The sequence below is a fragment of the Mastomys coucha genome, unplaced genomic scaffold (genome assembly GCF_008632895.1).
Source record: "Mastomys coucha isolate ucsf_1 unplaced genomic scaffold, UCSF_Mcou_1 pScaffold4, whole genome shotgun sequence".
Lineage (NCBI taxonomy): Eukaryota > Metazoa > Chordata > Mammalia > Rodentia > Muridae > Mastomys > Mastomys coucha.
The window spans coordinates 41,544,847-41,571,727 of NW_022196910.1; the positions used below are offsets into that span (position 1 = coordinate 41,544,847).

The window sequence follows — 26,881 nt, forward strand, 5'->3', positions numbered from 1 at the left end:
CTCTCTCTGTCTCTCTGTCTCTGTCTCTTTCTCTGTCTGTCTGTCTGTCTGTCTGTCTGCCTGTATCTCTGTCTCTCTGTCTCCCTGTCTCTCTCTGTCTCTTTCTGTCTCTGTCTCTGTCTCTCTCTCTCTCTCTCTCTCTCTCTCTCTCTCTCTCTCTTTCTCTCTCTGTGTGTGTGTGTGTGTCTTTTGTCTGCTGGTTCAGATGGGAGCTGGTAGTGCAATCACCACTTGTATCAAAGGTGGGTAGAAAAAAGGGAAGCCAGGAAGGGTTAGTAGAGCAGCTAGTCCCAGGCAAAGGTGGTAGTATTAAAACTACCCCCAACAGTGTTGATCAACTAACAGAGCACTAAACTAACCAGTTATATATATATATATGAGTGTGTGCATGTGCGTGTGTGTGTGTGTGTGTGTGTGTGTGTGTCCAAGAGTTGAAGAAAAGAAAGCAAAGTTCAAAACAGCAGCCTTTCACTTAGGCAATTGGCACATTGGGCAAGTAAGACTTTATCTCCATATTTGTAAAATGTGAATAAGAGATAGTACTCATTTTCAGTGTTTGTGGGTCATAAGTAAATCACTTTGGAGGAAAGCCATACATTATGATATTTTTAAATTAACATGCAAGTCATTATGCTCATAAATGTTTGGACTATTTGTATTTTCATAGTAAGAATAAAAAATACTTTAACCTGGTTTTAAAAATATAAAAACGGGTATACATACTATTTTGGCTATAATAATCTGCATTTATCTGTGATTTAATTATCCATCCAATGTGTTCTTAAAATGAATTGTCAATAACATGTGAAAAACTAAATGAAATTTATGGGCATTACATACTAGTGACATACCTTAATATTGCAAAAATTAAATGCACATCACCAATAATGCAACTGCAAAACAATGACTGGGTATCATAATTAAACATGTAATTTATTTTAACTTGTGGTGATAGAATAAGACATTACTTTTTACATTTTTAAGTAATTGTATTTGTTATTACTTGATTATATTTTCAACTTAGAGAAAACAATATGGAAGAAAGGGTACAGAAGTCAGTCTTTCCCCACTGAACTCTCTTTATTTTATTGATAGTCATCAGAATGAAAGACTTCAAAACAAAGTGGGCAACATTCAAAATGGAAATGAACAGGTAGTGCAACACAGTAATCTTTCCTTCTTCTTTCTTCTATGTTTCCTTATTTATAAGATTTTTGTAGTGGATTGGCCTAAGGCTGCTTATATTCTAATGCTCATTTGGGGCCCCCAAGATTGGTTAACTTAAAAATGAGAGATTCCACATGTAAGACACTGAGCAACCCTACCCCCAATTAATTGTGATTGGTAAATAAAAATGCCAGCAGCTAATAGTTGGGCAGAACAGGCAGAAGAGGAGTTGAAGTTTCATGGGCCTAGAGAGGGAGGACCACATGGACGCAAGGAGGAGACAGAAGTAGCAATGGAAGAAGAAGGTGCAAGAGGGTGAAGGAAAGCTGACATGGAACTAAGACCAGCCCAGATGAAACACTGTAATAACTCAGGTTTATCAATAGATAATAGAAATAAATTCCAACAGCATGAAATTGTGCTGCATAAGGCATATTAAAAGATATAAAGGTTGTGTATATCTTTCATCTGGGAACATAAATGGTCTAATGTAGGGAAGAAGCCTTGGGCCAGGATTTTTAATATTTTCTACTACAGATTTTCAAGACACACTTACTTCAGATGACCTCTCCTGCAATCCTTGGCATCTTGTATTGACCATGCATACATCAAACAGAACATGCTATGGGTTAGTGGGAAATGGTACACTAACTACCCTATATAGATGGGGTAGATATAGCATTGGGGTGGGGGAAGTGTCCTATACCTATCACAGTCTGCTATTGCAGGACTCTCCTAGAACTTTGTACTCACCAACTATATATCTGTATATAATGATTATAGAGATCAACATAGGCAATGTTAGGTTAACACTTGGCCTAAGTGAAAAGGTTAATTTTAATAAAAACAATGTGTAGATATTTAAAAATAATCCCCAGGCATATCCATTGGTAAGACAAGGAAAGCCATGGCAGTATTTTCCATACTCATGTGATTAAGAGAATTTTATGACTAGAACTTCAGGAGACAGGCCTATGAAACATGTTCAGTAGGAATCAGGCTATCCCTACATCTGACCATAACTTAAATTGAAGTGTCTTAATTGTAAAAAATGTCTACATTTTTCTGGCTTCGCCATTCCCATACCACCTTCCAAGGACACTCCATTTTGTATCTGATGATTACTCTGCCATATAATGTTAACAGAAGTAACAATACAATGGCAACATTGCATTCTTGATCATCACTTTGTAACAAAATATATAGATAGATAAAACAATTCTGAGTGGAAAAAAAGATTTATAAAGATAAAAGTATGGACTCAGATCATAGTATAAATGCCAACTGCAAGAGAAAGAATGAAGAAAATTTAAGCATTTTATTTAAAATGAAAACCACCAAAATTTTAACAAGCATTTTGATTCATCCTTTATATATATAATATATGAATAGAATATATATATACCTCTCACAAGATAAATATATATAAGAAAGTCAATGCTTCTTTATACTTGATTTTACTGAAAATTAAAAAGTTTGTGATTTTAAAATGCTTCCTAGAGAATAACAAAATAATATAAATCACTATCCAGTGAGAAAGCAGTAAGAAAATCAAAATATGATAACACTTGACCATCTAAATCTAAATGAAATGTAGCATGAAGGATTTAGATTTGGTTAAAAAAAAAAAAAAGCTTTCTTTTTGACAATGAATTGAAATAGCTCCCTATCTGACTTAAAGATATTTAGAAAGAGAATGGAATCATATTTCTTTCTGCTTCATGATGCCTGATTCTAACTAGGAGGGTGCTTAATGACTTTCCTAAGTCCCTACAACCGGCCCTACAATTACCTAATACCAAGGGAAATCTTGATTTTTCACCCTTTATAGAGACAATCTGATAGATAAAAAGTAGCCAGAAAGTGAACTTAAAAATGAGGTCTCTGTTTCAGCAAACTTCATACTCTACAACTACTTGCAATTATATTTCAATTACATTTTAGATTATACATTTCTATAGTTCTGAGAAGATTAATACTATAACTACCTTTTTTCTTTGAAAGAAACAAATTTAATATTTATATATCAGTTTAGAATTAAGCTATTTAGAAACCATATTGTGCCTAATTTCACAGAAGTGAGTACAGTTACCATTTTCTATTTTTAATTTGTCTTTATTCACATTTTGTAGCAGCTGAAAACACAGTAAAGATTCTAAACAATTATCTGGATGTGAACAGTCCCCTGGGAGAGAGTTTATATTTTACCTGATTTGTTAGACACCCAAATAATTGCTTCTGAAGACACATGGCTTCTATTTCCTACCACAATGGTTAATGGAATCTGCCACAGGTAACTGGAAAATAAAAGAAAGCTTTAAGAATAAAAACAGGCATATCAGCTGTGCTAAAACAAAAGCAAGCAAGCATTGCCTATATACCTCCTGTGCAGTTTTTATTGCTCTTTTTTGTGAAAAATATAATCAATCCATCAATAAATCACTGAAATCAATTAGCAAATAAATCTCAGACCTAAACAACATATACAGAATGTAAGCTTACCTTCCCAATGCCACTGAGGAGACTTGGTGTCTATAAGTCTTAACTTCAATGTAAAAGAACTTCTACAAAACAACATACCTTGCAAAAATCGATTTGTATTGTAGAAATAAATACAACTAAAATCTATAAATTCAAGCCAAGTTGTTTATTGATTAAAGTCTAAAAATAGGTCTTTTCTAATTTTTTTCTGGATTAGACTAATAGACAATTCAGTAGTTTCCTACATTTACATATTAATGCTGTCTTTATTTATTGCCTAACATATCAGACAGGCATGATCCACATATTTTACAGAGATATGATGCCTGATTCTAACTAAACAAAATTACTCAGGAAAGAATAAAGAATAAAAATGATCAATTTTCACAAAAATTCAGAGCTATATTAAGAATAATGTAGGACACACAGCATGTTCTGGTTTCCAAAATGAATTTTCTGAATGAAAATGAAGTTTATATGTCAAAGAGCCACCAACAAGAGGGTCAACCATGAATCTCACCTATTAAAAAGAAACATTTTATTTCATTTCTTTTTTTCACAGGGTAAACAATAGAGGTCTAGACTCATAGATGAGGTGATATCAACCTAATCATAAATAAGTAGCCAAAACATACATGAAATAATTTTATCATCACTCTATCAACTGCAATTTGTTTCCTTCTTGAATTATGAAGAAGCTATTTTAAGCTGACATTGTGCCTTTAGCAAAAGTAGTAGCTAACAATTACTAGTTAGTTGCGAATCTTTTCCAAGCTGAGTTAATTCTTTGTTTTCTGTTTTCTGCTTGGAGATATTAGAATATGGTTACAACATACTCAAAGGATTTCAATGAAGCTAGTAATTATATTTTTCAACATCATAAGAAAGAAATATAACAAGACATATTGTGCACATTCAAGAAGTGGGTGAGTGAAAGGTGTATTGAACAGTTGTAGGAGAGAGCACCTGGTCTAATAGACTGTGTAATGAGCATGTCCAGACCCCTTGGCCTGCCTGTCTTCCTCAATGGTTTTCATTTTACAGTGAATAAACTTTTAATTCTAATTATTAGAAAAAGACAGAATATATGTGAATATATGTGAATATATGAGTACATATATTGTTGGGAGGAGAGAATTCTTTATAAAAGTAGTATCAATATTAAGGAAAGTTCAATATAAAGTTCTGGCGTCAACTCAGAAGTGAAGAGAAACCTGGCTGGGTTGGTGCATATGATTCTGTGCAGATCAGAGTTTTAAGAAGCAACTTGGCATATGCAGGGACATTATGCAACAGTGCAAAGTAGTGATTAAAAATGCCACAAAAAATGTCCAACTGTCTAAGTAACAAGATTCTGGAACAAATGTCATGCTAAGTCACACATCAGCCAACTTTATGAAATCTTTAGTTATATAAGGATCTTTCTATGCTGTACTACAAAGACTATGTATGAAAAATATAATTACTAGCTTCATTAAAATCCTTTGAGTATGTTGTAATCATATTCTAATATCTCCAGGCAGAAAACAGAAAACAAAGAATTAACTCAGCTTGGAAAAGATTCGCAACTAACTAGGAATTTTGGCATAGATGAGCAAGTTCTAGTACATCAATGAAATACATTGTGCAGTAAAGAGTTAAGAAGGCTCTATTCAAATACAAAATAGAATTGGTATTGAATCTTTTACCAGAATGTCACAAGGAATTAAATGATCAATAATATAAAATTGAGACAGTTTACTTGAAGTATGGATTTTATTATTTTTTTAAGTAGAAAATCATTCCTGGGACTAAGTGATGCTTTGAATATATGTTCAAAGTCCCCTTCATATGTTTCGTGGCAAGTGCTCAGGGTTTATGAGCTCCACGTGCTTCCAGCAAATATAAAGCTCTCTGGTCTTCTGTATGTTTACACAGATCAGATGTTACCTTTTCTTTTAAAAGATCAGGCTAAAGATAGTATAATAATGCATGTTATAGGTCAAAAATTATTTTTTGTTCAAAATTTATCCTGTCATACTTTATGTTTCCTCTGTTTCTCTACATCAGTGACACTTTGTAAAGGTAGCAGTATGCAGAGACCTGGACTACTCTACCTCTACCTCTGCAACAACAAAGTACTTCCTAGCAAAGTCAAGGTTTATGCCTGTTAATGTTGATCCTGGTCCTAGAGAGGGAGGCAGTAAATGGTTGCATGTGGTGCTGCATGTACCAGAAAGAGTACAGCAGAAACACTGCCACTCTCTCTGACCACAGCGAGAGTGCAGCTGGGTGATGTGTATTGCAAGAATTCAGAGAGTTGGATGGCAACGTCAGTGTATATCTAGAGTAAGGAACTTAAGCCCCTGTTTTATTGCTGGAGAAAAATCTCACCAGGTAACAGGTTTACTGATCAAGAAAACCTAGGTTTAAGCCCAGAGCTCACATAAAATTGTAGTACACACTTGTAATGTCCTATGTAGACATGGGAAACAAAGCCAAGACTACAGAATCCAAACCATACAGCCCAACATACATGATGAACAAGAGATCCTGCCTCAGACAATATAAAAAGCAATGACTGGCACCTGAGGTAGTCCTTGAACCTCTATATGTACAGTTTGCCACACACAAGCATACACACATGCACACACACACACACACACACACACACACACACAAGGAATCAAAATAATGACCTTGCTTTCCTAAGTCAAAATCTCTATATAGCCTTTAGAAAGTGACAAAGAATTTCTCAACCATGGCTCTGTACATCCATGCCTGGACCAAGCTAACCTGGAAATGATTTTAAGACCTCTTAGGTGACACAGCAAAATGTGTGTTCCAGGTCTCATGGATATCTTTGAGTGATAAAGTCAGATGCCATATTTTGCAAAGTAACAAGAGAGAACAGAGTAATCCAACCAAAAACTCTAATTTTGTTTATTTATTTTCACCCTGCCCCTCTCTGTGTCCTTCCCCACCCCTACCACCCTGTAGCCCACTCTCACTAGAGCTTCATATAAGAAAGGAAAATGGTTAATAAAGCTCTTATCTCTCTTCAGATCATCCTTTAAAATAAGGACTCATAGAGAAAACATGGAATAAAACCTATAAGGGTTTCAAAGGAAAGTTAAAATAATAACTCATAAATCTAGACAGATATGATTGCTAGGACAAAGGGGTCTCTGTAAGTTCTATGCTAGCCAGGAATGCATAGTGAGCCTGGGACCAGCTGGGCTACACAGTAAGATCCAACTTTGAAAAAAAAAATCCACCAAACAGGAAACAATTCTGTATATTTTATATCTAGCCAGTGAGCTCAAACACTAATTGAGAGGAAAAGAACATATGTTGATCCTACATGGCCTCACTAAAGCTTGGAGTATTTTAGGGTCTGCAGTATGTTCCTTTAACTGATACATTATTAAGTACAGAACTTTGGTTTAATGAGTTTTTCTGGATTGTTAGTTTCAGTTCTCATTTGTCTTGTAAGGCACATTTTGTTCAATTCCACTTAATTCATGGCAACACGTTTTAACTATTGAAATTAATTCTAGAACTATTCATAGAGAAGGGAAGACACAAATCTTATCCCTTGAAAGTCACCATGTGAATTCAAAGTTCTGCCTTCTGAAATAAATGTTGTTACACTGAAAGTTAACATCTTGAAGAAGGGATAGAGAGAAGATTCTGTGGTTAATAGCATGAGCTGCTCTTCCAAATACCCAGGCTTGAATTCCAGCACCCAAATGGAATCTCCCAACCATCTGTAACTCCAGGTCTAGGGAATCTGACGACCTTCCGGCTTCCCTGGACACCAGGTGTTCACAGGGTGCACAGACAGACAAACAGGCAAAGCATCACACCCACTAAATAAGTGATTGAATTAGTGAATTAAACAGTTTTTAAAATCTTGAAGAAATAGCAACAAAAGAAGAATCACAGTGAAACAGCAAGTAAAGGGATTAAAACAATGTTTGACTTGAACTTTCTCAAAACTTTTAAATGCAAAAAATCCCTCGACAATTTAAAATATTAAAATGTAAAGTGACATTTAGAAATCACAGTCTGTGTGTGTGTGGTACCTGCTATTTTGAAGTTGAAGTGCTTTGGTTTTTGCACCGATGTCATAAATGAAATGCTGTTGGGTGATAAGTATTCTGTTTTCTGCCGTCATGTTTCCCAGGATGGTGATAACAGGATATCCCATCTGGAGTGTCCACTGATCCATTACTTCTTGAATGTTCACATATTTTCCATTCCTTTTTAAAGCCTTTGCAACCAAAAATTGTATAAATTAATCTATTAACACTTCTTGAAATCAAAGTTAGCATTAATCTATTCTCATTTTTACCATTACTTCCATACGAAATGGTTTAAAATCAGCAAAGCTAACATGTACTAGAAAGATTAATTTTTGCCTTGAGAGTCTTATATTGTTATGTTCCATAAATACAGCTAAGGTTTACAAAAATTAAAAATTTACATAGCAGAAAATAAAATGTAAGTTATTGTTAAAGCAAGTATTTTAGCATCATTTTGCATTCCTGATAGGTCTAGTTTCATGTAGTAAAATTTTTCTAAAGCTTCAATATTTTAATATGAGTCCATTATACCATATTAAGAAAGCATTTAAAAGTGTTGTCATGCTTCATGCATAAGATCTGTACAATATCATACTAGTTAAAATCTCAAATAGCTTTCTCCTGAGTGGCCCTGACAGTACCTGACTAATACAAAAGTAGAGGCTCGCAGCCATCCATTGGACTGAGCCCAGGGTCCCCAATGAAAGAGCTAGAGAAAGGACCAGCTTAACAGTTTGTAGCCCCTTAGGACGAGCAACAATATGAACTAACTAGTACCCTCAGAGCTCCCAGGGACTAAATCACCAACCAAAGAGTACACATGGTGGGACTCATGGCTCCAGCTGCATATGTAGCAGAGGATGGCCTAGTCGGTCATCAATGGGAGGAGAGGCCCTTGGTCCTGTGAAGGTTCTATGCCTCAGTGTAGGGGAATACCAGGGTCAGGAAGCAGGAGAGGATGGGTTGGTGGGCAGGAGGAGGGGGGAGGAAGAAGAGAACAGGGTTTTTTTTTTCCAGAGGGGAAACTAGGAAAGGAGATATCATTTGAAATATAAATAAAGAAAATATCTAATAAAAGAAGAAAGCTTACAGTGATAAGCTAAAAAAAATGTTGAATGAAAAAATGCTGTGACACCTAGTACTGTATCAACACAACACTCGATAATGTGAGCAATATTACTAATCAGCATTCTGTATAAATAAATCTAGCCAAGGTTCTTGATAATTCCCCCAGTGTATTTTTCTTAAAGGAAAATTTTGCTTACACCTCTCTAGCTATTGCAAACTAGAATTTTGGATCTTCACTGTAAGTTCCAATCACATAACCTATTGCTCATTGCTAATGTAAGCAAGCAATGACCAAACAATCTTGGTACAAACTATATTATTGCATAAAAATAAGAATATATATTGAATAAACAGGTTAAGTCTTTTAAAAAAATTCTCAACATGGACTGCGTAAAGGAATCTCACCCCCTCACTCTAAGGAGAGGAGCTAGTGGCAATTATTGACCAAGGGGAGGAGAGTGTATTTTCTGCAAGCCTGTGGCCCCCGAAGGGCTTCCCTTTCTTCTTTACTTCATACACATGGTCCTACACCAAGTCACACACTGGCAGCAGTGAGATTTTTAAAAAGGAACACAGGATCATGATAGGAAGAACAGGGGAGCCATTTGGAGAGAGAGGGTTGAGGTATGTTTGATGACTTAAATAGATTATAGACATTTATAACATTATCAATTAATTAAAAACAATGTCAATCTCAAAAGTAGACAAGGAATTTTTAACCAACATTTGTGATTCAAGTAATGTTAAATATTATCTTCTTTACAAAGCACATAAAGAACATCAAAGTAATGTGAAGAATTATACAAAGTAAATACAAACTGTCAAAGTTAATGTTTTAGAAACAAAATTCAATTGTTCAAGAATATACTTTGATATTTCAGCTTCCTCTACTTTACCTCTGTTAATGTATTCCAGAGATCATTTCTGGCTGCATTGCCATACTTGTGAATGGTTAAATAATCCTATAAGAATATAAAATTGTAATTACCATTCAAAGGTTAAGCAATTACCAGTAAACACATTTATTTCTCAATTCAATTAACCATTTCCATGTGTGGAATTGCATTTAGGCAAAGAGGAAGACATGCAAAAAGATTTAGAATCTCATTTAAAAATATTCTCAAGAGGTTTTATGATAACTTATTTCCCAGTTCACCCAACAATACTAATTCCTTAACAAGTATTTTCACAACTGTACCCATATCAAGGTCGGAATATACTCTATATGAGGTGGTCACCATCAGCTTATTTTGAGAAACTGACCTCTGTTATGAAATATGTAGGACAAACATTCTCATCACCCTTTTCAGTTTTTGAAAGGGAAGCATATGCTTTCATGAAAAGAGAAACAATCTCTTGTTTCATTGGTGTGTGCTGAGGGTGAGCTGAGCAGCCAGCTCTCCAGTCTCTCTCTGCTTGCTCTATACAAAGGAAAGGCTGATGATTGCAAAATATATACTTATTCCTGTAGTATGAAGCACATGTTACCGTCAATAAGGAAGCACTCCTAAGTTTGTTTCACAGTTTCAGGATTTGGATTTCCCACTTCTCATTATGTTCCATTAGTGGTTAAACCTACACACTTTGATTCACACCTAACTCCATTCTGAGAAGTGTGGTCTGTCTCATTATCAAGGTGACAGCTATCAAGATAATTAGTGATAGTTTTTTTCCTGATTTCAAAGAGAAAAAATGAACAGAAAAACTGACATATTAAAAAAAAGAAGAAGAAATCCTTCCACTAAAAATTCTATTTCCTTAACATCATGTAGGTAAGATGACACAATTTCTTTCAAAAAAAATCAAAGTTCTTGAACTGAAAAGAGTTGCTGACTTTTCAATACTTTATGTGGAATGGGGTGCTTTGAGGATAATTAACATGAGGGAAGTAAATTTTAAATACAGACTGCAGGACCTGCGACAGACTCAGCTCTTGTTGGCAATTCACAACAGAGCAAATGACAGTTCCCACTTAATCATATGCCCGGGGAGGTGACGTCCAACCTCTACTTAGCAACCTCACATTCAGCTTCATCCTCAGGTGTTATGAATAACTTTACTGAAAATAGAACATACATACAACTTCTCATGATGAACATGAATCCCTATTCAGCTTTCACCAAGATTCAGGAAGTTTGTTCAACATAAAGCCAAGAAATATTTTGAAAAGGGATGTGGCAGGGCCATGGGTTTTAAATACATTACTTCAGCTTTCACTTTCATTTTTTTTTCTTTCTTTCAGCATTCAAATGAATGGACTTGGTAAGAATGCTGTATTAGCTACACCACTGCTTGGAAAAAATAGCCTACTAACAGAAGGAAAGTCAATTTTATGTAGGAACAAGCCCAACTGGTAAGTCCTCTGGTGCAAGGTGGTAGTGTTAAATTCATGTATATATAAGCAACACCAAATGGACTCTCAAGAATATCTAGATCAAGGTATATCACCATCATCATCATCATTCAGGAATAAGTAATGAATCCAAGAGGGAGTAAGAAAGAGCTTGAAGAGAACAGTGGAAATGTTATAAATACAATTATCTCCTGGATGAAATTCTCAAAAACAAAAACTAAGAAAGAAACCCATTTTGTAGGGTATAACTGAACATTCTCCTCATGGATCATGCTTCCAAAACACTAAAAAGAATGAACAAAGAGTTATATGCAGTCCAATAAATTGATTTGTCTTCACATAGGCCATTGACATCCCTACTACTTATGCCATAATTTGATCCTGTTCTACTAATCATCAAACGGAGTTCATGGTTATCCTCCAGTTCATAACAAACTTCCACTTCAAGTGGGTTGAAATGTCAATTGTCAAAGTAAAATGGGAACCACAGCATAAGTACATAGTGGTCAATAACAACAGCATTTTTCTTGGGTCCCTTTAGACACAGTCCTCAGAGGGAATGGAGGTCTACATATGTCAAATGTTTTTCCCTGAAAAAGGTTGTTGTTGTTATTTTTTTTCTCACACTAACATAATCATTTCTTATCAAACGGCAGTGAATCCTGTTCTAATAGTTAATAATTCATTCGTTCATTTCATTAAATATGTAAAGCACTTAGCATGAATCAAGCAACTTCGCAACTTTGCAACTTGGTAGGTGCTGAGGAGATGTCAGCAGGGCAAAACTTACCAAGAATAATTGCAAAAACCTAGGTGTTATTTGTATGAAGAACTTATGTCTAAGAATGACCCTAGAGAAGACATGCTACAACTACCATTTTGCAAGATATGTTCAAATATCTATATGTAATTAACACAATTTTATGTTTCCTTAAAACCTGCGAGGCAATGAATAGGGAGATGCTCACACGTTTGAATCTAAAATAGAAATTGATTTTAACCTCCAGGTATATGAATGTCAACCAGAAATACATTTGACATTATATAAAATTGAATGCTTTAGTGTAAAGAATTATGGGTACTCCACACTAGGTAATCTAGAAGTAGAGTTATTGGAAATAGCAAGCAAAGAGAACTACTTGACTATGTAGAGGGACATGTCACATAATATGGATGCTAAATATATATCCAATAAGCATATAACTTTATATATCTACTGATGAAGAGAGGTGTCATGCCATGGGGACTTAATGAAGAAGTATAGGAATCTAACAGACTGCAATAGAGGTTGAACACTCACTGTCTATATAAGCCATCATGTTTAAGCTCCTTTGTCCATTTTCTCATTTATAAGATAAATATAATAAGAGCACACTACATACACCTACTTTTACAAGAATACATACAATGTTGGAAGAGTAAAAAATTCCTAGGACACCCTGAAAATTCTATGGGCATTATCTCTTTTAACATTTTTGAAAATTTCATGCTGTAAGTAGGAAAATCGGCTAAAAGAAAGAAAAGTGTCATTGGTAAATGATGGTGAGTAAAACACATGTGAAACATTTTTGCCAGGTTTATAGAACAACATGAGTTCCTACATATTTTATCTCATTCAATTAACACTACATCATCAATTAACAAATCAAAGACTGGCCCTCAGAGAATGTAGCCCATATCCAAATCACAAAGAGGCTACTCATGTGTTCAACTGCCTGCCCAATCCAACATCTAAGATGTGCTACAAACATAATGAGAGGCACATTGAATACTGATCCTTTTGCCCTTCTGCATCAACTCCTTTTTGCCAGCATTTTACAGTGATAACTTATTTTACTTTAATCATTTTATTTATTTACATTCCAGTCATTGCTCTCTCTCCTGGGTCCCCCCTCCCACAGTTCCTCATCCCATTCTTCTTCCCCCTTGCCTCTAAGAGGACCTCAAGTCTCTAGAGGATTAAGCACATCTTTTCCCACAGAGGTCAGAAAAGGCAGAAGGGTATATTGCCTATCCCCCCTCACCCCCCACAAATTCTTCACCCAATTTCCCTCCCCCTCAACAAGAAAGTCATCTTGATGCCTCTCTTTCCCCACATTCAAATGATGTTCTCTGGTAGAAACAACTCCTCAAGAGCCTCCCATTCCACTTCACTTCTTTGATGATAACTCTTCTAAATATTGCTTGAATGAATCCAAGTGCTTTTGTCCCTGCTCTGTCTCTTTCAGCTATAATCTCTATCAGGAAGCCACAATATTTTCGGTCACATTCTCATATGAACAACTATTCATTATATTACCCAGACTCCACCATGTAGCTCGAACATATACCTCTTCAACAAACTCTGTTTCTCTCTTGTCCTATAACCTCACATGAGACACTTTGATGTTTTTGAATATGACTAATGAATCTATTCTAACTCTCTTGCTTATGAGGTGTTCTAAATATTATTGTCTCTGTTGCCCACTTAAATTCCATTTATCCTCCCAGTTTAACTTTTGATAAATTTCCCCCAGGAATTCTTTGCTTCCCAGTCAATACCTTGCTTAATTCTAAACTATCTTCTTTAGATCCATATTTATTGTATTACATAATAACATTTTCAACATCAGCTTACCATGGCTTGTTTACTGTCTGACTGCTCACATTATCCATGTAAACTGCAAGGAATCAAGGAACAGGGTGTTCCAGTCGACTACTGTTTAACAAACAATGCAGTGCATAGCATGGTACACAGAAGTTACTGGATATATGCCTATGATCCATTACTCTATGTGCAGCATAGCTCTCTGTTAAAAACTGATAATGCAGTGATTAACTTGTGTCTATTAGTTTTGTGTCTACTAGGCTCACCCAAGACGTCCTCTTTAGAGAGTAACATAAAACCTAACTCATTATTTCAGTGAATGCTTGTCAAACATGTGACTTACATTTCATGCCATCAAAAGATTGAACTACTGCACCTGAGACAACTTTCTACTTCTGTTAACACTTGACATGATTCATGACGTTTCATGTATGAGAGGCAATTAGACAAAACTGACAAGAGGTAAAATGAAGCGGGTGAGCTTGGGAAGTACTTTTATCTTCTAAGACATGAAAATAATTATGGAATACTTGTTCTCCTCTTAAAAAGTCCTTTAGCATGATGGGATAGAGAATTAACCATGGGAGGGGCTTATTCCTGGGAACACAGATGATGGCCCAGTAAAATCTCTGTGGGTATTTTCTCTGCGTTGAGATACAAATAGCAGAACTCTGCCAAGCACAGTGAGTTTGAAGGCAGCAAAGCCTCTTCCTTCCTGTTCGAAGTCTCCCAGAGCTGAGGCTTTCCTTTAGCCTTATCAGCTTCACCCTGTTCTGAGGCTGGATGGCAACAAAGTTCTCAAGCAGCACCTTCAGACAGATCTACTACAGAGAAGGTAGGCAGCATCCCTTCATGGGATTCTTTCTAAAAGTCATCAAGTTTTCCCCTCAATTTCCCCAGTTTTCCCCTCAAATTGCACACTGACAGTGCTGGGGACTTCTCAGCATTACATTGTGTGCTTCAGCAAAATCCTGTTAAGGTTGGATAATTTGGCTCCCTATACAGGAAAATCATGGTATTCTAAAGCAAAAGGCTCCCAATGAGGATGAGGATGTAAAAGAAAGCAGAACGTACTCATAAGAAAGCACAGGGTCCTAGGTCTGGATAGAAAATGCACATTTGTGTGCATTTCTATAATAAGGGGAGACCCTCATGTTTGACCTCAGTGACAGCCTCTATAGTAAAATCAGTCTCCAGAGCGTCAGGTAAATTGAAGCACTCTATTTTTTCCTAAACACTTGACAAGGAGGCCAAAGCAAAGATTTAAAATGTTGTTGCTTTCTATCATGAATAAGTATACCTCAAAATCTTAGTGAGCATTTGTTACTTTTTGGCTTCCCGGTATTTGAGCTCCATTTTTATGTAGGGGCAACAGTTCCATGTGGAATGTGGGAAGAAGGCAAGAACTCCCTCTCAGTGTTGAAATGGAAAGGACAGAATGCTAAATATTCCCTCTTGCTTCCCCTGGCAGCTAAAGTAAACCATGTGTCCTGGCCTCCAAGTGATTGCTTGCTAAGAGGTAATGTAAACCACAGGAAGAGCCGAGGGATCATCCCCTGAGATGAGAAGTTGTCACTAAGCATGGAATGACAACAATGATGACAGGAACTGAATCAGCTGCTCTTAGGGGCGGACCTTGGCAAACTGTCTTCGTTTCTGAGTCTCGAAACAGCCTTTCAGTCAGTTTTGCTGTTTTGTCCTTCTCAATGACATTATGGACCACCCTTGATTAATAGATGTACATCTAATTAAATCTCCCAGAATTTATTGTATTGTTTAAAACCCAAAATTATGTCTGGCACATCAATGGATGACTCTGACAAACACTGACTTTTAAACATCATTTTGGGTGAATACTTGGTAGTAAATAAAAATTATATCTTACAATTTATGCAAAACACAATGAGCTCATTTTGTAACTGTGTTGCAGACAGATGGGGTATGAGGGATGCTTAGAAAAACAAGAGGCAGGCAAACAGGATGGATAGGGGCTGGCAGTGATGGTGCACACCTTTAATCCTGGCAATTGGGAGGCAGAGGCAGGCGGATTAAGAGTTCAGGGCCAGTCTGGTCTACAGAGTGAGGTCCAGGACAGCCAGAGTTATACAGAGAAACCTGGTCTTAAAAAAACAAAAAGAGAGAAAAATAGTCTGGATATAAACAATGTGATGGAAGACAGGAAGTTCCACAAAGAATGTATACATAAAGTGGCAACAAAAACATTTTTTTTAAAAAAAAAATCATTCATCTTGTGTACTCTTTGGTTGACAGTTTAGTCTCTGGGAGCTCCGAGGGTACTAGTTAGTTCATATTGTTGTTCCTCCTAAGGGGCTGAAAACCCCTTCAGCTCCTTGGGTAATTTCACTAGCTCCTTCATTGGGGACCCTGTACTCAGTCCAAAGGATGGCTGTGAGCCTCTACTTCTGTATTAATTGGGCACTGTTAGAGCTTCTTGGGAGACAGCTATATCAGGCTCCTGTCAGCCAGCACTTGCTGACATCCACAATAGTGTCTGGATTTGATAATTGAATATGGGAAGGATCCCCAAATGGAGCAGTCTCTGGATTGTCCTTCCTTCAGTCTCTGCTCCACACTTTGTTTCTGCAACTCCTTCCATGGGTATTTTCTTCCCCCTTCTAAGAAGAATCAAAGTATCCACACATTGGTCTTCCTTCTTTTTGAGTTTATGGCTCCAGCTGCATATGTAGTAGAGGATGGACATTAATGGGAGGAGAGGCCCTTGGTCCTGTGAAGGTTCTATGCCCCAGTATAGGGGAATGCCAGGGCCAGGAAGCAGGAGAGGGTGGGTTGGTGAACAGGGGAGGGGGAAGGGAACAGGGGCTTTACCCTGAGGAGAAACTGGGAAAGGGAATATCATTTGAAATGTAAATAAAAAAAATATCTAACAAAAAAAAATCATTCATCTTAACTTAAGATCTCAAGCAGGACCTTGTAAACTGGGAAGCACTGGGATGCGATGACCTTAAGTATTTTATGCGCATAGAGTAAGGTGGCTTTTCAAGTGCTAACACAAACAAGAGATCAAATGTTCACATCATAGCAAAGATACATAAGAGCTGGGCAGTCTTATTTGAGTCTTATTTGAGCCTGTTCCATGTACTTCAGACCATATATGCAATTCCTTGAACTTGAGAAAAACATAACACAGAGATGGGAACCATCACAAATTACCAAAGAAAGTAAAGAACACTATATTGCAGAACGAGATATCTATTTTGGTTAATATTTGGAGACATTGTTTTGGACATTATGAGGCTAATTTACATGAATAGCAAAGAACTGAGGGTGAAAGCCTCATAAAACAAGGGGAGTGTCTGAAATTTAATTCTAACAGATAAGAGTGCAAGGTGGAATGGAATAAATCATGATTTAATGATTTCTCTGCTGCTACATTTTGTATGATAGGAACCAAAGCCATTATCAGCCATGTTCCATGTAATATGTTTCAAGCATCCACATGAAGTTAAAAAAAAAAATGAGGCACTGAGAAAACAAAGCCACTAGAGGAGATATAGGAACAATGGTGGAGTACAATTACTTGCAAACCATTGGGAGACAGAATTTTTAAAGGTGTGTTTACCCTAAATTTACCTTCAGAAGTGGCTTGCCTAGATATGTATTCAGCTATTTATTCAGGAACAAAAAGGTGTTTTACATATTTTAAAAATCTATCACCCTGTTTAATGAATGTAAATCTGGTACAAATTAGTATTTTTTCGTAAGAGGTTGTCAAAGATAGTGCAAAACAGAGTATTTTAAATCAAAACAACCTGCCAGGCTTTGAAAGGGGTCTTTGTTTGTTTGCCTGCTTAAATTACAGACAATAACACATCCTTGCAGCACTTTGGTTTCCAAATATCTCCTATGTAGCAATTATGGATCACAGCATCAGTGCCTACAAGCAGGTGTGTGATGAGGTACAATGTTGCCACTGCTACAAATGTACTCCATGGCAGAACAACCTGAAGGGGTTGTATGCCTGTCAGCAAAATAGTGCAAATATAATAGTCCACAGGGGTGTTTCCAGGCACTAAACCATCCGCACCTCTTGCTTTTGCTGCTAGCTTGAAATATTACCAAGACATAAAACGAATCTGTTGGTAAAACTGAAGTTTGTGAGATGTTTTTTTTTTTTTTTTCCTGAATGCTCTGAAAAAGTGCTTTGACCACCACAAGTCAACAAAAATAGATAAAGCATATCCTAATAAGTAAAAACTTGCACTGTGTTTTGTAAATCAGGATAACCAATGCTCAAAGAACAGGTATAGTGTCTTCTCTAGACGTATGGTGCTTTCAGGCATTTACATAGTATGCCTTCACTAGTCAACTTCTCCTACCAACCTTGGCACTGGCAGCCATTTGAGAAGAATATAGAATTCAGTCAATCAAGAAAAACTATTGTCTGTACACCGAAAAATCTAGATGGGAATTTGTACTGATCCTTAGTAGTCATGTAGATTTTGGGAGAAGTTATGCATTTTCTCTAAACAATTTCTCCAAATTGAAAGCATACATAATAAACTACCTAATAGACATGTGTAAAGATTGTGATATACAAAAATATCTATCACATTAAAAACATTTGTTTACCTTAATAGCAGCATTGATAGTAAGTAAATACATTGTTTTTCTAAAAGGGCCCTAAGTAAATACATTTTTCAATTCTTCCTCCAAGAGAAGCCAAAATGTACCCAAAAGAGAAATCCTACTATCTAACTGTGGTAAGGAAATGTCTGCAGGAAGCCAAGAGAGGAAGCTAATGGAAAGGGAAGAAAGAGTGGGAAAGGTGAGGAAACAGGGGAAGAAGAGGCCTTGGAGTCAGAACGGAGAGGGTCTCGTGAGGCTCCTGCAGCTGTGGGGTAGACCATGCTGCTTTTCTCACAGCTCTACTGAAATCATGTGAATATGAATTACCCATTAGTATTGTAAATGTGAAATCAGAGAAAAATGTTGCTGGCATATTTTATTACCTACTGATCTGTCTTCTTTTAATCAAAATTGATGAATACAACTTATTTCACTACTATTCAGAAATATGAGTTGCAATTGACATTTATTTTTAAAGGACTTGTTTTTGTATAAGAGACAGAAATTTTTATTTTTGAGCATTACAAATATACCTGCATATATCCTGTAATGTCCTTTTTCATTTTAGCTTTGTAGTTAAATGTTTGACAAGTTTCATGGTGATTATGGCAGACCCAAACTCTGAAAAACTTGAAGTGGTATCAACATTATATGATATTGAGTGATCACAACAAATCATTACCAAATATTAATCTTTCTGTCTAGAAAAAAAAATACCAAGACCTTCACAGTATTTCAAGTAGAACATAGACACATATGAGTGAACTGTCTACAGTAATTCCATATTAAGTGTAGTAAAATCAGCCATCATCCTCAGTTAGTAGAATGTGCCCTCCTAACTGTTTAAGAAGGAGTAAACCTGGATGTACTCTCTGCTCTGATGTTTGCTAACATAAGTGTGTCTGAAAACTCACATGCAAGAGAACAAATACTCATAAACTTGCAGGTCTCAAATAAAAATGTCAAATACACATACTTACACATAACACTTCACTGGAACACATTATTGAAGGTGTTGTTGCTACTGATAATCTCGGTGCCTTTGTGCCTGTCATTACCCTTAGGCTATCAGAATTTTATGAGCACAGACCAATAATAATGATATTTCCTTTCTGCTTTTATCCACACCTCATTGCTTACATTGATTTGCATAAGCAATTTCCACCCTGATAATTGGAGCCAAGCATGTTGTTATAGGTTACCTTATGGAAAAGAGCAGTTAAATACTAATTAAGAGAAATCTTTCTCTATTCAAACATATTTTAGAAGTTATTGGCTTATTCTCACTGGCTGAGCAAGAAGATGACTCACACTCTGATGGGAATTTTAGGGTTTGAATTTATACTAAGCATAAAAATATATATTTTTTTACAATTTTAATTCCCTGATATGAATTCATAATAACAGTAAGAATGATACTGCTAGTCTCAGATCGTTAGGATAATATTGTCTTGTTTTAAAAGAAAAAGCAATAGTACTGTGGATTAATTATTTTAATAGCTCCTGGACCAATCAATGTTCCTTAAAGATTGCATATTTGTAACTTATTTTCAGACAAATTGAAAAAAAGAAAAATGAATTTAGGTTTATTTAAAAAGTAAAAAAGAAATATGGAGGCTCCAAATGATTTCACAGAGATTCGGTCTCTGCACAGTATTACTAACATATGTTATTTTTAAGGTAATCCTGCAATGCATAAGTGGGATAGGGCTTCAGGCTATTGGAACTGAAACTAAATTACAAAACTAAGGTTTAAAAATGTAGATACTAATGAAATGATCTTATGTATATTATCACCATAAGCATTTCTTCTTGTGGCTAAGAATTAAAGTCTTGGAAAGATCAGGAATTCAAGGCCCATACTTAAACATAGTAAAAGCAATATACAGCAAACCCATAGCCAACATCAAACCAAAGGGAGAGAAACTTGAACCAATCCCAATAAAATCAGGGACTAGGCAAGGCTCTCTCCCTACCTATTCAATATTGTACTTGAAGTCCTAGCCAGAGCAATTAGACAACAGAAGGAGATCAAAGGGATAGGAATTGGAAAGGAAGAAGTCAAATTATCACTATTTGCTGATGATATGATAGTATACTTAAGCAACTCCCAAAATTCCACCACATAGCTCCTAAACCTGATAAACCACTTCAGCAAAGTAGCTGGATATAAAATTAACTCAAGCAAATCAGTGGCCTTCCTCTACTCAAAGGATAAACAGGCAGAGAAAGAAATTAGGGAAACAACACCCTTCACAATAGACACAAATAATATAAAATACTTTGGTGTGACTATAACTAAGCAAGTAGAAGATATGTTTGACAAATCTTCAAGTCTCTGAAGAAGGAAATTGAAGAAGATCTCAGTATATGGAAAGATCTCCCATGCTTGTGGATGGGCAGGATTAATATAGTAAAAATGCTCATCTTGCTAAAAAGCAATCTACAGATTCAATGCAATCCCCATCAAAATTCTAACTCAATTCTTCACAGACTTAGAAAGAACAACTTGCAAATTCATCTGGAATAACAAAAACAAAACAAAACAAAACAAAACAAAAAAACAAAAAAAACAAAAAACCAGGATAGCCAAAACTATTCCCAACAATAAAAGAACCTCTGGTGGAATCACCATTCCAGACCTTAAGCTACAGAGCAATTATGATAAAAACTGCATGATATTGATACAGTGACAGGCAGGTAGATCAATGGAATAGAATTGAAGACACAGAAATGAACCCACACACCTATGGTCACTTGATCTTTGACAAAGGAGCTAAAACCATCCAGTGGAAAAAAAGACAGCATTTTCAATAAATGGTGTTGGCTCAACTGGAGGTTAGCATGTAGAAGGATGCAAATCGATCCATTCCTATCTCCTTGTACAAAGCTCAAATCTAAGTGGATCAAGGACCTCCACATAAAACCAGATACACTGAAACTAATAGAAAAGTAAGTGGGGAAGAGCCTTGAGCACATGGGCCCAGGGGAGAATTTCCTGAACAGAACACCAATAGCTTATGGTCTAAGATCAAGGATTGACAAATGGGACCTCATAAAATTATAAAGCTACTGTAAGGCAAAAGACACTATCAATAGGACAAAACAGCAACCAACAAATTGGGAAAAGATCTTTACCAATCCTATATCTTATAGAGGGATAATATCTAATATATTCAAAGAACTCAAGAAGTTAGACTCCAGAGAAACAAATAACCCATTAAAAATGGGGTACAGAGCTAAGCAAAGAATTCTCAATTGAGGAATACAGAATGGCTGAGAAGCACCTAAAGAATGTTCAACATCAGGGAAATGCAAATCAAAACAACCCTGAAATTCCACCTCACACCAGTCAGAATGGTTAGGATAAAAAAAACTCAAGTGACAGCAGATTCTGGAGAGGTTGTGGAGAAAGAGGAACACTCCTTCATTGCTGGTGGAATTGTAAGCTGGTACAACCACTCTGGAAATCAGTTTGGTGGTTCCTCAGGAAATTGGACAAAATACTACCAGAGGACCCACCTATACCACTCCTGGGCATATACCCAGAAGATGCTCTAACATGGAATAAGGACACATGCTCCACTATGTTCATAGCAACCTTATTTATAATAGCCAGAAACTGGAAACAACCCATATCCCTCAACAGAGGAATGGATACAGAAATTATGGTACATCTACACAATGGAGTACTACTCAGCTATTAAAAACAATGAATTTATGAAATTCTCAGGGAAATGGATGGATCTGGAGAATATCATCCTTAGTGAGGTAACGCAGTCACAAAAGAACACACATGGTATGTACTCTTGATAGCCCAGAAGATCAGAATACACAAAGTACAATCCACAAACCACAAGAAACTCAAGAAGAAGGAAGACCAAAATGTGGGTACTTCATTCCTTCTTAAAAGGGGGAACAAAATACCTATGGAAGGAGTTGTGAAGACTAATTATGGAGAGAGACCAAAGGAAGGACAATCCAGCCTGATATAGCTGTCTCCCGGGAGACTCTGACAGTACCTAACTAATACAGAATGGAGGCTCACAGCCACCCATTGGACTGAGTACAGGGTCCCCAATGAAGGACCTAGAGAAAGGACTCAAGGAGCCGAAGAGTTTGTAGCCCTTTAGGACAAACAACAATATGAACTAACTAGTACCTCAGCGCTCCCAGGGATTAAACCATCAACCAAAGAGTACACATGGTGGGACCAATGGCTCCAGCAGCATATATAACAAAGGATGACCAAGTTGGTCATTAATGGGAGGAGAGACCTTTGACCCTGTGAAGGTTCTATGCCCCAGTGTAGTGGAATACCAGGGCCAAGAAGGTTAGTAAGCAGGGGGAGGGGGAGGGAACAGGGGGTTTTGTTGTTGTTGTTGTTTTATTTTATTTTATTTTATTTTTGGAGGGGAAACTGGGAAAAGAGATATCATATGACATGTAAATAAAGAAAATATTTAATAAAAAAGAAAAAATATTGGTAATAATTTATAAAAATGTTCATGTATTTAGTGATAAGCTCTCTGGCAAATAAATATGTACACACTATCAACAAGACAGTAGGATGTGAGCATTGTTTTTCTGGTAAGTTATCTGTACATACATTTATTTTTATGAACAAGAGAGTCTCCAATTGTTCCAGAATAAAGGAAATATGGGGACAAAGTGTGGAGTAGAGATTGAAGGAAAGGCCATCCAGAGACTGCCCAACTGGTAGTCCATCCCATATACCAAACCCAGACACTATTGTGGATGCCAAGAAGTGCTTGCTGAATGGAGCCTGATATAGCTGCCTCCTGAGAGGCTCTGCCAGAGCCTGACAAATACAGATGTACATGATGCTTGCAGCCAACCACTGGACTCAGCACAGAGACCCCAATGGAGGAACTAGAGAAAGAACTGAAGGAGCTGAAGGGGTTTGCAACCCCATAGGAAGAACAACAATATCAACCAACCAGACCCCCAGAGCTCCCAGGGACTAAATCACCAACCAAAAAGAACACATGGAGGGACCCACGGCTCCTGCTGCATATGTAGCAGAGGATGGCCTTTTCTGGCATCAATGGGAGGAGAGGCCCTTGGTCCTGTGAAGGCTCTATGCTCCAGTGTAGAGGAATGACAGGGCAGTGAGGTGGGAGTGGTTCGTAGGTGGGGGAGCACCCTCATAGAAGCAGTGGGGATGGAATAGGGGATTTGTGAAGAGGAAACAGGGAAAGGGGATAACATGTGAAATGTAAATAAATAAATTATCCAATAAAAAATAAAAACACAAAAAAAAGCATAATATATGCTATGAAAAGCAAAAAAAAAAAAGTTTTTTTTTTCAAAAAGTCCTTAGCGAATATCATGGAAGATAACTATAGATTAATCAGAAAAATTATTAAATGTATAGAGCCATGCAGTCTATAAATATGTAGCTTCAACCCCAAGACAACATAACTTGATTTTCATACCAGAAAACAAAAACACATCATTAACAAGAGCTGCAATGGATGCTCATCTTGTTTGATAAAGTTGCATTGCCACGTGCATTAAGGTCCTCCCAGTCTAATATTCAGTAGGCTACCAGGAATTTCAAAAACAGAAAGTCACTTTTGTGAAACCAGTTTAAGCTGTATCTCCATTAAATTAAAGCAGCCATGCTCAATTAAAAATATCAAATACCAGCTGCCTAAATGATCACCTGCCCTAAATAAATCCTATTTTTGGAAACTATAAAAGATAGAAAATGTATTTTTGCATTTTGTGAGTATAGGTTACAGGCCAGAAGAGAATCCATGGCTTGTAGGAGGCTCAGCATTAATTAGAAAGAGAAATGAGAATTATTTCTCCCTACTTAGAGTATTGCCTCAAGCTTCCCACAAGTTGTGTCTGCTATCATTTTGTGTAATGGATTATATATAACAGTAGATATGTAGGGCTTGCAGAAATATAGTCACTGCCGTGTCTTGAAATATATTATTTATGAATGGTATGTATAATCAACAACAGAAAAGTTTAAACTCGATTCATTGTGCAAGTTCCACTCTCAATTTAAACATGAAATTTAAAGCTGACATATTAACAAAATCATGAACTAATTTTATTTTGTGAATACAACTTATTTACAAGAGTTTTAAAGAACATGAAAAAGTTAAGTAATTAAACATGAAATTATACTCAGAAATAATAAGATATAAAAAAATCAGGAATTACTTTGAAATTAAACATTATTACTCAATCGTGGATTTTTCTCCTTGGTTTCTTATAGCTTATCTTTGCGTTATATAACAAATAGGAACAAAAAATTTTCTCAAGTCCCTACCTTCTGAGAGATATACTCATTTTGAATTTAAAATGCATATTGGCACATAAATTCCTGCTATTAATACATAAAATATCATTTAATCTCTAGTCAAATATTTTCTAAAAAGTATTGAATATATATAAATGGACCCAAAAAACTACAAGATAAATTAATACATAATGTACTTGAAAATAATGTTTGCCTTGTTTCTATAAAGAGCTTAGGATACCCCATTCAGGTCCAAAAAGGATCAGCTGAACACACATTTTGTTAGATATAAATCAAGAAGCAGCGGCTGTCATAACACTGTTTTAAGTACAACAGGGGAATGCCATTTAAGCTCTCAAGGGAAAAAAAAAGATAACGCAAGATGAGTGAAAGAGGAATGGGGGAAATTAGGAAGACGAATATGAAAACATACCTCATTTGCATGTTGGGATTTTTGAGCCAGCAAATATAAACTTAGTATGTTTGAAAATAATAAACTTTCATTTGACAAAACAGAAATGCCCATGGTTAATGTAAAAAACAATTAATAGATTTTCCTCAGAGACAAATACTGATATCCCAGAGTAGCCCTTTCAACAACATTATAAAGGAAGGCTCCCCAGAGCCTTGTGAACGGCAAGCTTATTAATATAAAGTCTCCAGCCACTCAGCACCATGACATGAAGTGTCTGTTCAGGAGGTCATTTCCAAAATGTACTCCATACATCTTCATGTACAAGAGATGATAATTTATCACCCAGACAGAAGGATCTCCTGTAAACTAATCCAAACTGCTGATGATACACTAAATCAGTTTGAGTGATAACTAGAAAGGAAGCGGCAAGCCAAGGACTGAAGGATGCAGATCCACGTGATCAATGAGATGCCACGAGGCAAACGAAATGCAGTGTTGACAAACAGAGTCCCTCGCTTGAAAATTAACCAGATCAAGTATTGGAACATAACCTTGAACGTTGGCACTAGCTTCAAGTGAAATTTAATGGATTTTTAAAGCAATTTTACATAAAACTGAGGAGGCTGAGTTAGTGGAACAGGATATGAAATGTAGTATATTTTATATACCATAGAAAATACTACAGAATAAGAAAAAGTTTTGCAATATTGTGTTGAAATAACTTAACTACAGCCACTCAATATGATGAGCTAATGCATGCACATAGTTAAGAGACAAATAATAAAAATTTTATACAGGAAATGATTTCATATCAGCTTGCCATCAGGAAATCAAATTAAATTTACATTGTCCTTATGGAGAATTAAATATTTTCCGAAATGGTCATGTTACAATTTCGGTATGGGAAAACAAAGCAATTCGGTTGGGAAAGGACAGTCCTCAAGACAGTTGATATTCATGGAGGGTACTACTTGAAGAGAAGTCTAAAAACCAAAGCTCAGCTATGTGATCGGAATGGAGCCTTCATTCCTCAGCAAATATGTTCAGTGGACTCAGATATTCTAAGGGCATCTGTAATGAAAAGTCTTGATTTAAGTAAATTTCAATGCCTGCCAAAACTAATATGCAAAAGCAGTCTATAAGGAAAATTACTCTTCAACAAATGTATATGTGCTCTTTAATTTGTCATGTTCAATAGATGTAGTTTGTCATAGCAAATTTAACTCTTGTCTTTGTACTTTATCTTTCAGCTTATATTGCATAAAGACGGAAGTATACTACAAAAATATGACCTGGTCCCAGTTGTAGTTTATTTAAATTTCAAAATGGAAAGCTTACTAAGAACAGATAAGATTGATTGCTCTCTCTGCCTTAGCATAATTGTATTTCAGGTGAACATCAATTTACTTTAAAGGACACTTCTAAGTAGCAGAATGCATCATAAATAATTCATCAATCACAGGGACTGGGAGTGTGATTTACTCCGGCAGATTCTACAAAATTAAAGCTCCGGTTCTCTAGAGTTATATCTGCTCTTAATTTTTAATAATTTGGGATTTTTTTTTTTACAAATTCATTCTTAAATTTCACATGTATTACCCTAAATGCAGTAAATGTAACTGTCATTTTTGAATTTTTCCCATTTTATTGAAAATAGATTCTTTTCTCATACAATATAATCCGATTTCAGTTTTTCCTCTAAACTCCTCCCATTCCCTCCCCACTTTCCCTCCCACTTGGGTCCAGAATCCACTATCAATTTGTCTATCATTAGAAAAGAGCTGGTTTATAAAAAATAACAACAAAACAAAAATGATATTATTATCTCTTCTTTAAAAAGGATTCACTTTACTTT

General features: G+C 36.1%; 1 protein-coding gene across 4 annotated transcripts in view; it reads right to left on the minus strand.

Moving 5' to 3' along the window:
* The window catches only part of Trhde (thyrotropin releasing hormone degrading enzyme), a 392,302-nt gene that overhangs the window by 90,869 nt on the left and 274,552 nt on the right, over positions 1–26,881 (minus strand). For all 4 annotated transcript variants that reach the window (XM_031350072.1, XM_031350071.1, XM_031350069.1 and 1 more), the window contains exons 8-10: positions 9,680–9,745; positions 7,716–7,903; positions 3,376–3,464 (exon numbers count right to left, since the gene is read on the minus strand). In XM_031350072.1, coding sequence (XP_031205932.1) covers positions 3,376–3,464; positions 7,716–7,903; positions 9,680–9,745 — 343 coding nt within the window. The remainder of the gene's footprint in view (positions 1–3,375; positions 3,465–7,715; positions 7,904–9,679; positions 9,746–26,881) is intronic.